Raw genomic sequence first — 11,383 nt, 5'->3', positions numbered from 1 at the left:
ACTAAAAAATAACTTACCTGTAAAACTGAGTGTAATCTATTATAAGGGAGAAAATGCATTATCAATGGACCAGAGGGACACTCAAATTTTCATAATGCAAAGACAAGTACTAAGCAGAAACTCTGAAATGCAAGCACCAGAGATAAGAGCAACTTATAAAGGTAAATATATTTGAGCATTTAGAAGAGGCTAAATGATGACTAACTGCTTAATACTAATAGGGGGGAAGAGAAAACACACTGATGCCCCTCCAGAATCTGAATGCCTTCAAGGGTAATAGAGAAGCTAAATTAAGACAAACACAGGGACTTTGAATAGTTTTGCTGGTTTTAATGGGGGAAAAAAGATATGGAAAAGAAATTCAATACAGATGAAAAGAGGAAAAAGGATGAGACGCATACTATATCATGTAAATAAACTATGTGAAAAGATTATACAAACATTAATGATAAGGTTGGGGGACCAGGCATCTCACAAACCTTATTCTTTGAAGGAAGATCAAATACATATACATACATAAAAAGTTTGGTGTGGAACTACATTAGAAATTAGAAAGAAATAAAAAACATTTATTAAGCCAGGCACTGTGCAAAATGCTTTCTGAATATCTCATCTGGTTATTAAACTCAATAGAGATAAAGGAGGATGGAAAGCACAGTGACGTATAAAAAGGAGACTAGAACTGGTTCCTCCAGCCAAAAGCAAAACAAACTTGAAGGGTGAGGAAAAGCAGAGATAAGAGAACAGTTTACTTCAATTAGTAATTATCAAATATCTTCTTTATTCTCAACCTTCTTTTTCTTTGTCAAGAAAGATGCTGGGAAGGAAAAGGATAAAGTATAAGAGGATATAATAGAGGGAAATACAAAACTAACAGTCATAATAATAAATGTAAATTGGATAAAAAGGAAATAAATAAAAAGGAATTGGTTATACAAACTAGTACCTAACAATATGGTATTTAAATACACACAATCACACAAAAATGAAACATAAAGATTCACATAAAGTTAAAATAAGGAACTTGGTCAGAATTATTCCAAATTCATTTTTAAAAAAATAAAGGTAGCAATTATATCAGACAAGGCAATAGGAAAAAGTGATATGGTGATGAGATAAGCACGGAAACTATATAATACTTAAAAGCACTACAGATGACATGTAAGAAAAAAAGGACCACATACTAGGGCATAAAAACATCTTGATACTAGTTAAGAAAGAGAATGTAGTTAGTGATAACAAATTATGTACAAAAGTAAACATGCATAGTTGTTATTATTTGGTCAGCCCAAAGATCTCAACCATTGAAGTAAAAACTCAGTATTTGACAAAAGTTGCTGGGTAAAATGGAAGAAACTAGGGAATCACAAGGAGAGCAAAGAAAGGGGAAAAAGACACATGTAGAAAAACAGTTATAACAGCTTTTTTGTGGTGACAAAGAATTGGAAGTTGGGGGTACTCACCAATTCAGGAATAACTGAACAAATTATAGTATATGAATATGATGGAGCATTATAACACTGTAAGAAATGATAAAGAGAATGGCTTGAGAGAAATCTATGGAAACTTGTATGAATTGATAGAGTGAAGTGAGAAGCACTAGGAAAACAATTTATACAGTAACAACAACACTATCAAAAGAAACAATTTTGAAAGCTTCAGGGAACTGATAAACATAAAGACCAGCCACAGTTCCAGAGGTATCATGATGGCACATGGTATATACCTCTGGATAAAGAGGTGACAGACTCAGAATCTATCTCAGAGTCCAGATTTTGACATAGCCAATTAGGGAATTTGTCTTGCTTGACTATACAAGTTTATAAAACGGGTTTTGTTTTAACTTGTTTTGTGAGTGGAGGGTGGGAAGAATAGATAGCAAATCTTCGTAAAAATGAAATAAAATTTAATTTAAAAATATTAAGATGATGCAGTTGACATAAAATTATCTGGAAAATATAAAAATATCAGAGAGAGAACATAGCTTTCAAAAATCATGGTCTCCTCTGAGGTTGTTTTCTTAGCTGGGACAGGATCAAAAAAAAAAAAGCTATTCTCTTTCCATAGCAATCATTATGATTCTATCCACTACAATGGAAAGACAACTATAACCAACTATCTTACACCTTCCACAGGGCATCAATCATTAAAAACAAAATGGTTTAGGAAGAAAAAGAAAATTATTATCCAAAATGGGATGTTTCTTAATTAAGAAACAAAACAATCCCCTCCCCAAGAAAGTGATACATTGAAATGCATTCAAGTATTCCTTTGAACACTTCTTACAAATACAAATCAATTAGCTTTATTTTGTTTTACTATACAAGTAAAAAGTAGTTTCATTTTTTGTTAGTAAAATGTTTAGAAAAATTTATAGACTGTTGTTTAGTAATTTTTAATACAGTGTCTTATCAAATGTTAGGTCATTCTTGAAATTCAGAAGGCTTTAGTTTGAGAATATTCATTATTTTAAAAGAAAATCTTTTAAAGAATATTAAATAAAAAGTAGCCTCATGTCAACAGTATCTAGAAGGATACAAAAGGAAGATTGTTTTTGAAAGAGATCTAAGGTATTTTTCTCAGGTAAGTTTCAGTCTTCCCTGTATCTTTATTTTCCTTTCAAGTCACATTTTTTAGGTTGCAACTCTCCAAATTATGAATATAAATTACATATATATGTGTATGTATATATGTATGTATATACGATTCTCCAGTCATGTGAAGTAATTACTTTTATAATAAATTAAGATATTAAAAAAATGGAATGTTGCTTTTTTCAAAAAACTTGGAAATGTTATTTAAAAAAACTCTATAACAATATATATTAAGCTTGGCAAAAATTAATTAGGAACTTTCTTTAATGAAGACAAAATACATCAAAATTACTAAATGTAAAATACTTTTTCCAATATGAGTAGCAAACCTTGGGTTTGGGTTGGTTTTTTTTGCTAGTTACTATCAAATACTAATTTTAAAATACTTAGATGTTAAAAATATTTTCTGAATAGCTTAAAATTTTAAATGTTGTTTGCCCCAGAGTAGTTCAGATACCAAATTATCAGCAATTTTTATTTTTCTGTCAAAAGTAATTTAAATGAAAATCATAGTAGTAATGACACAAGATTCAAATAGGTCTGCTTGAGTGATTTCAATTATCAAAAGACAATGCTAAAATTTTATGCATATTTTAATACTTTCATTTGCACAAAGTTAATTTCCTTTTTAAAGGAAATTTATAAAAATAGCTTGTTAGTTCCTGAATTATCTCAAATTCAAAACATTGTTTTTCTCTGAGAACAGTTTAAATCCCAAATAATATGAAAAATGTTTACTTTCACCTCAGAAAGATCACAGGATCATAGACTAAGAAAATAGATCTTTAGGTCACAGGAAATGAAATAAATTTAATCTTGAGTAATCAAGTTAAAATATAATTTGGAATGTAAGAAAATGTGTAATTAAAGAAATGTATAAAAAATATCTTTTGCAGAAGGGAGTTTTTAACTATAGAAAATAACCCAAAAAAGCCATTGATTGCTGACTTTAGGTGAAATTAAGACATTATAATAATAGAATTTATGATCACTAAGTTTCTATTATTAATTGTTACCATGTATAGGAAGTAGTATTATTAAAATCAGTCATTTTTATTAACAATATTAATATAGGGGAGACATTTGGCCTACATCACTACAAAAGATAAAAGTTTACTGTGAAATATATTTTCTTTACAAGACACTAAGAAAAATTCTCACTTACAGTGAAGAGTTTTCCTTAATTTTTTCCAAAAGTGAAACTAAGAAGTTTTACAAATGTTTTCTCTAGAACTGATTAGTATAAATTCTTTAAATTCCCCTAAAGGGTAAACAAGTTATAATTAAAGAAAGAAAGATATCTATCTTATTGTTTGACACCAGGTTCTTCTATTTTAAGGAACTGGTTGAGTCACCAGACTGTTTTCAAAGCCTCTTTCAGGATTCCATTCCAGACACTAAAAGTATTTTTTAAAAGTAAACTGCTGAATTTATTGAAAAGATATCTAACTGCCACAATGTACAAGTCAGTTTTTTCAAGCCAAAACATTAGATTATCATTTATCATTCTTTATATTTTTGTCAAAATAATAACTTTTACATTAACTAATCACTAAGACTTATCCACTACTGAAAGAGGACTGACAATGCGTTGTCTCATTGCAGTCTGTGAAAAGCCTTTTTTAGATGGATTTTTGTTCTCCGATTCATCATCTGAATGATCCTCTTCATCTTCCTCTTGTTTTTGTTCCAATTTTTTCAAAAGATGGGAAGATTCTGGTGGTAGTTTTTCTTAAAGAAAAAAAAGGACATACATAATTAGTTTATGAAGTCTTATGAAGTTTAAGAAATTTTACTGAACAATTTAGAGATCTACAAAGTAAAATAAAAATTTATAAGCAATTATATTGCTTCAATTCTTATTTATGAAGAGCTTAGACTTCCAACAACAATTAGTTATTATAAACTCTTTAGACGTTTATTTATGCACAGTGTAAGATAGAATAGCAGATAGTATAAGAAGGAAGAAGTAAAATAAGATTCTCGTTTTCATGGTATACTGGAAAAACTGGTGCATTCTAGAACACTGCTTTGTAAAGTATAATATTCCAAGTAGTCATTCAGTTTCTCCTTAAAGGCATTCAGAAATAGAGAACGCCTTATCCACCACAGTGTTAGGATAACAAGCACAGTCAGAATTGTAACAAAATTTTCTTGACATTGCAGGCTAAAAAATAAACCCACATAAATCACTGGCATTTCTATATACTACCAACAAAGTCCAACAGCAAGACATAGAAAGAGAAATTCCATTTAAAGTTACTGTAGACATAAAATATTTAGGAGTCTACCTACCGAAATCAACCCAGGAACTATATGAATACAACTACAAAACACTTTTCACACAAATAAAGTCAGATCTAAATAACTGGAAAAATATCAGTTGCTCATGGGTAGGCTGAGCTAATACAATAAAAATGACAATTCTACCTAAGCTAATTTACTTATTAAGTACCACACCAATGAAACTACCAAAATATTATTTTATAGAGTTAGAAAAAATAAGATTTATTGGGAAGAACAAAAGGTCCAGAATATGAAGAGAACTAATGAAAAGAAAATCAAGGTGGCCTAGCTGTTCCAGGTCTTAAATTGCATTATAAAGCAGCCATCATGAAAACTGCTCAGTATTGGCTAAGAAATAGAGTGATCAATCTTGCATAGGTTAAGTACGCAAGACACAGTAGTCAATGACATAGTAATCTATTATTTGATAAATCCAAAGACTCCAGCTTCTGGGATAAGAATTCACTCTGTGACAAAAACTGCTGGGAAAACTGGAAAAGAATATGGCAGAAACTAGGCATAGACCACAATCTCACACCATATACCAAACAAAAGTCAAAATGCGTTCATGATTTAGATATAAAGGCTGATACTATAAGTAAACTGGGAGAGCAAGGAATAGTTTACCTGTCACATTTATGGAGAACAGAAGAATTCATGACCAAACAGGAGATAGAGAACATTACAAAATGCAAAATGGATAACTTTGATTACATTAAATTGAAAAGGTTTTGCATAAACAAAGCCAACGCAACCAAGATTAGAAGGAAAGTAGAAAACTGGGAAAGAATTTTTACAACCAGTCTCTCTGATGAAGGCCTCATCTCTAAAATATATAGAGAATTAAGTCAAATTTATAAGAATATAAGTCATTCCTCAATTGATAAATTTGGTCAAAGGATATGGAGAAGCAGTTTTCAGAGGAAGAAATTAAAGTTATCTTTAGTCATATGAAAAAATGTTCCAAATCACTACTGCTTAGAGAAATGCAAATCAAAACAACTCTGAGGCACCACATCACACCTATCAGGTTGGATAACATGATAAAACAAGACAAAGATAAATGTTGGAGATGTTGGAAAACTGGAACACTAAAATGCACTGTTGGTAGAGTTGTGAACTGATCCAACCATTTTGGAGAGCAATTTGGAACTATGCCCAAAGGGCTATAAAAACGTGCATACCCTTTGACCCAGCAATAGCACTTCTAGGGCTATATCCCAAAGAGGTCATACAAATGGGAAAAGGACCCACATGTACAAAAATATTTATAGCAGCTCTTTTCTCTTTTTGTGGTGACAAAAAATTGGAAATTGAGAGGATGCCCATCAGTTGGGGAATGGCTGAACAAGTTGTGGTATATAAATGAAATGGAATATTATTGTGCTATAAGAAATGATGGACAGGCAGACTTCAGAAAAACCTAGAAAGACTTGCATGCCAGGAGAACATTGTACACAGTAACAGCCATGTTGTGTGATGACTAATATTGATAAGTCTTAACCCTTGTCAGCAATATAAGGATCTAAGACATCTCCAAAGGCCTCATGATGGAAAATGCTATCCACATCCAAAGAAAGAATTATGGAGTTTGAACGCAGATCAGAGCATACTAATTTGCTTTTTTTTTCTTCTGCTGTGTTTTGTTTCCTCTTTCTGGTGGTTCCTATTCTTCGTTACAACATCACTAACGTGAAAATATGTTTAAAAGGAATGTATATGTATAGCCTATGTCAGATTGCATGCCATCTTGGAGAGGGAGGGGGAGAAAAATTTAAATTTCAAAAGCTTATGGAAGTGATTGTTGATAAATCAAAATAAATTAAAAAAAATTTTTTTCTTGAACACAGTCAATTCCACATTTTAAGAAGTGTAAATCGTAAGGAAGTTTCTGCTTATGACTTGAGTTGAAATCTTCTTCCTTGTAACTTTTATCTCTTAAACCTAATTCTGCTTTCCAAGATAAAGGAGAAGTTTAAATCCCTCTTTCACATGATAATCTTTCAAATATCTGAAACAACTATCACATCAACCTTATTCTTCTTCAAATTAATTAATTACAGTTCCTTTACCCAATCCTAATATGACATGTTGACTTGTGTGCCCCCTGGACTCAGTACAGTTTGTCAATGACTGATTAAAAATGTTGAATCCGGAACTATTAATTATATCTGTCTTATATTACTTAATAGTTCTGGATTCAACATTTTTGATCTGAGTTCTGAGTCATCATCTCCAAGGGAAAAAAGGAATCGATCAGTTGGAGGATGAGTTCCTTTTCCAGATCCCTAATAAAGTCTTAAAGAGAAATATTCTCTGAGTGGAGGGGCCAGCATGGCCCTTAGTATGTGGTCCTATTTACTGAGCCTATTTGCCCTTCCTCTCCTCTTCCAAGCAAATGAAAATGATTGTGAGTGATTATAATAAACTAGTCTTAGAAAAAAGACTACTTGTTATCTGAAAAGCAGGGAAACAGTGAAGGAGGAAGGGAAGGAGGGAATAATGGGAGGGCAAGTGAAATTAGGATCTCTTGACACTAACAATTTAGTCTTACCAACAGGTCTTTCAGGTTTTGAGGGGATAAGTCACCTTGGATATTCTCATTCTTTGGAGGCAAACAATATATTGTTTTAATAGATACTTGGGTCTATATGGTTCTTTAGCTTCTGAGCTACTTCTAGTAAAGTTCTATAAGCTAAGAAAAAGACAATGGCTGAAGAGGAGATTTTTGGTAAGATTCCTTTGGGGAAATAAGCATACTTCCCCCTTTGTTATGCTAGATTTCAGAACAAATATTTTCACTCTAGGATTCTGCAATACCTTAGCATGTCTGTTAATTAATAAGACATCACAAAACACTCAAAAAGTTTAAATTAATCTAAAAATATACTTACTTGAATAAGGATACTGCAGTGGTTTATTCGTTTTTGAAGGACAAAGGAAGTCTGCCACAAATACCATAATCTGTAACCAGAAAAAATGAGAGAAATTAGAGCATCTAGTTATAGATAACTCAAATTTTATCTCATAAAAGTTCTATAAATTCATATTCCCAACAATCTGAGAAAAGGTATACTCACAAGTCCTAGTATTAGGCCTGAGAACAGAGTTGCTAAGGCAAAAATTGCATAGGATCCCCAAACTGGTATTTTAAGGTCTTCTGTAAAATAGTTATGGCAAGTCTAAATTTTTAAAGAGAATAAAGAGTAAACTAAGAAACCGGTCATTTCAACAGAGTAGCAAATTGTTTAAAACTGAAAGAAGATTTAAGCCCATACCCTAATCCACATAGACAGCTGAAAAAGAGCTGACATGCTGCTCATCCTAAAATAAGAGATATATAATTAGAAAACATGACAAGATTGGTGGGTCTACTGAATTTATACTGAAACAACTGCCTGTAGATGGAACTGCAGTTATTGACAAAGTGTTACTATCTGATTTCTCCATACCCTGAACAGATAGCTATTGATTTCTTTGACCATATCTTCCTTCTCCTAAGTATAAAAATTTATTTCCTTTGTAGGTTGCTCCTTTGAGTCATTTTTTGCATATTTTTAATATCAGACAAATGTGTGTGTATTTCTAAGTAAGAATCCATCAAAGTTTATACATTTTTTTCTCTCCCCCAACCCCAGAGAATTGAAGATTTGAAAAATGTAGTTTTCTCTATTCTTAATGATATTGTTTTCACAATAGTAAATCACAATAATGTCGGTAGCAGATTCACAGGACATTCAATGAGCCTCCATACTCAGACCAAAATATATCCCCAGAGTAGTCCATGTTTCAAAATGACTTTAAGCTACTCCCTATCTCCCTCCCTCCAAATTTTTTACTTCTTTAGTGAAAAGCAATCTGATTGTTCTATATCATGGCATCATAATGAAAATACACTTTACAATTTTTTAAATTATGCTGTACACTCACTCCTTCCTACTTTGGTTTATCACCTAGTTCTTAAAGGCTTTTTTTTTTTGCTGCTCCTAAAAGCAAAATCAAGTCACTTTTAGAGAATGCCCCTTTCCTTTCTATTTTATCAACTCATCTGTCCAAGTCCTATATGCGGTAGGAGCACAAACTGGAAAAACTTTAGAAATCTGAGATTTAAACTAAAATTTAATATTTTTTTCATATACACAGTAAATTTTTTTCCAAGTCATTACTTTACAATATTCAGAATGTCACTAATACTTTAAAATCTAGAAGGGAGGAGTAAAAATCCAAAAATGCTTACAGAAAAGAACCTGGCCCAAACCATGAAGAAATAGGTTCAATATTTTTCCACTCTTTGTCATTTATGAAACTTATAAAGTCCTTTTTAGTCCTGGGGCCTTGATATCTTCTAAATTCTCCGTCTCTACAGCTATGTAAAAAAATAAAAAGAATATCAGACTCCAAATCATAAATTACAGCTGTCATATATACAGAAAGTAATGTCTCAATTAATGAGCTAAAATTATACTTGCTTCTATATTTACATTGTTGTTCATTTAATATTAACATTCAAAGTTATTAGTAATACATAAATATCACAATTGATCATTTTCACATTCATGAAATTCTAGTCTGAAATGTAAATGAGGAACAATATAACTTTCTTCTTAAGTCATACACTTCAATACCATTACCATTAATTTACTTTAGTCAATAAAATTATGGACATCTGCCACAAGGAAAAAAATCATGAAGTCTTGCCATGCTTCAATGTATTAGTATTATGCATCATGGGAACAAAATACTGAGGTATCAAATTTATAGAAAATTAAAATTAAGTAATGCATGAAGAAATTTATGAAAAATTTAGTAGGCCTTTAAATGAATAAGCTAGTAGCTGATAATCAAAATAAAGTCAGAGGATATTCTGGGAAGATGGCAGAATAGGTCAGAAATTTCTAGGCTTTCCAGATTTTCTCCACAAACAGACAGAAAACAGCCAATAAATGAATGCAAAGCAGCAGTTGTCTGCCTAAGACAACTTGAAAGGACCTCAGAAAAGACAGGGCCCCCAGGGGCTGAGGTTTGGCCTGAGTGAAATACAGATAACTACAGGCTGACTCCACTGAATGAACAAACAGAAGGCCCTGGAGCATCTCTGTCAGGAAGCAGACTAAGAAGGCCTCAAGAAATTTCACCTCATGAAAAGAAATACCAGGGGAGGTGGCCTAGATGTACCAGATCTTAAATTTTATTATAAAACAGCAATAACCAAAACTACTCGGTAGCGGCTAAGAAAGAGAATGGTGGATCAGTAGAATAGGTTGGGTATGCAAGGCACAGTAGTCAATGACTATAGTAATCTAGTGTTTGATAAAAAACCCAAAGCTTCTGGGGTAAGAACTCACTATTTGGCAAAAACTGTTGGGAAAACTGGAAAATACTGTGGCAGAAACTAGGCACAGACCAACATCTAACACTGTATACCAAAATAAAGTCAAAATGGGTTCATGATTTAGATATAAAGGCTGATACTATAAGTAAACTGGGAGATCAAGGAATAGTTTACCTGTCAGATTTATGGAGAAGAGAAGAATTTATGATCAAATAAGACATAGGGAACATTACAAAATGCAAAATGGGTAAGTAATTTTGATTACATTAAATTGAAAAGGTTTTGCACAAAGCCAAAGCAATGAAGATTAGGAGGGAAGCAGAAAACTAGGAAACAATTATTTAAACCAGTGTCTCTAATGAAAACCTCATTTCTAAAATATATGTAGATCTCATTTGAATTTATAAGAATATAAGTCATTCCTCAATTGATAAATTTGGTCAAAGGATATGGCGAAGCAGTTTTCAGAGGAAGAAATTAAAGTTATCTTTAGTCATATGAAAAAATGTTCCAAATCACTATTGCTTAGAGAAATGCAAATCAAAACAACTCTGAGGCACCACATCACACCTATCAGGTTGGATAACATGATAAAACAAGACAAAGATAAATGTTGGAGATGTTGGAAAACTGGAACACTAAAATGCACTGTTGGTAGAGTTGTGAACTGATCCAACCATTTTGGAGAGCAATTTGGAACTAATGCCCAAAAGACCATAAAAATGTGCATACCCTTTGACCCAGCAATACCACTTCTAGGGCTGTATCCCAAAGAGATCATACAAATGGGAAAAGGACCCACACGTATAAAAATATTTATAGCAGCCCTTTCTGTGGTGACAAAGAATTGGAAATTGAAGGAATGCCCATCAATTGGGGAATGGCTGAACAAGTTGTGGTATATGAAGTAATGGAATATTATTGTGGTATAAGAAATGATGAGCAGGCAGACTTCAGAAAAATCTGAAAAGACTCATATGAACTGATGCTGAGTGAAGTGAGCAGAACTAGGAGAACGTTGTACACAGCAATAGACATACTGTGAGATGACTTTGACAGACTTGGCTCTTCTCAGCAATGCAAGGATGTAAGTCAACTCCAAAAGACTCATGACAGAAAATGCTATCCACATCCAGAAAAAGAACTATGGAGTCTGAATGCAGATGAAAAC

The 11,383-nt window shown here is 32.2% G+C and overlaps 1 protein-coding gene across 3 annotated transcripts in view; it reads right to left on the bottom strand.

Annotated features, from left to right (window-relative positions):
- Positions 1 to 309: 309 nt before the first annotated feature.
- Positions 310 to 11,383, bottom strand: part of TMX1 (thioredoxin related transmembrane protein 1) — a 47,032-nt gene continuing 35,958 nt past the window's right edge. The window contains exons 4-10 of one of the 3 annotated variants that reach the window (XM_078151587.1): positions 9,118 to 9,246; positions 8,159 to 8,204; positions 7,961 to 8,062; positions 7,775 to 7,844; positions 4,180 to 4,325; positions 1,464 to 1,520; positions 310 to 817 (exon numbers count right to left, since the gene is read on the bottom strand). In XM_078151587.1, coding sequence (XP_078007713.1) covers positions 806 to 817; positions 1,464 to 1,520; positions 4,180 to 4,325; positions 7,775 to 7,844; positions 7,961 to 8,062; positions 8,159 to 8,204; positions 9,118 to 9,246 — 562 coding nt within the window. In that variant the 3' untranslated portion in view covers positions 310 to 805. Of the gene's footprint in view, positions 4,326 to 7,774; positions 7,845 to 7,960; positions 8,063 to 8,158; positions 8,205 to 9,117; positions 9,247 to 11,383 lie in introns of all 3 variants that reach the window. The other 2 variants (XM_078151586.1, XM_020980228.2) reach the window with 2 other exon arrangements.

Source organism: Phascolarctos cinereus, unplaced genomic scaffold (genome assembly GCF_003287225.1).
Source record: "Phascolarctos cinereus isolate Bilbo 61053 unplaced genomic scaffold, phaCin_HiC Scaffold_3;HRSCAF=262, whole genome shotgun sequence".
Taxonomy (NCBI): Eukaryota; Metazoa; Chordata; class Mammalia; order Diprotodontia; family Phascolarctidae; genus Phascolarctos; species Phascolarctos cinereus.
Note: the sequence above shows the minus strand (reverse complement) of the source record. Positions and strands in the feature narration are given on the sequence as shown.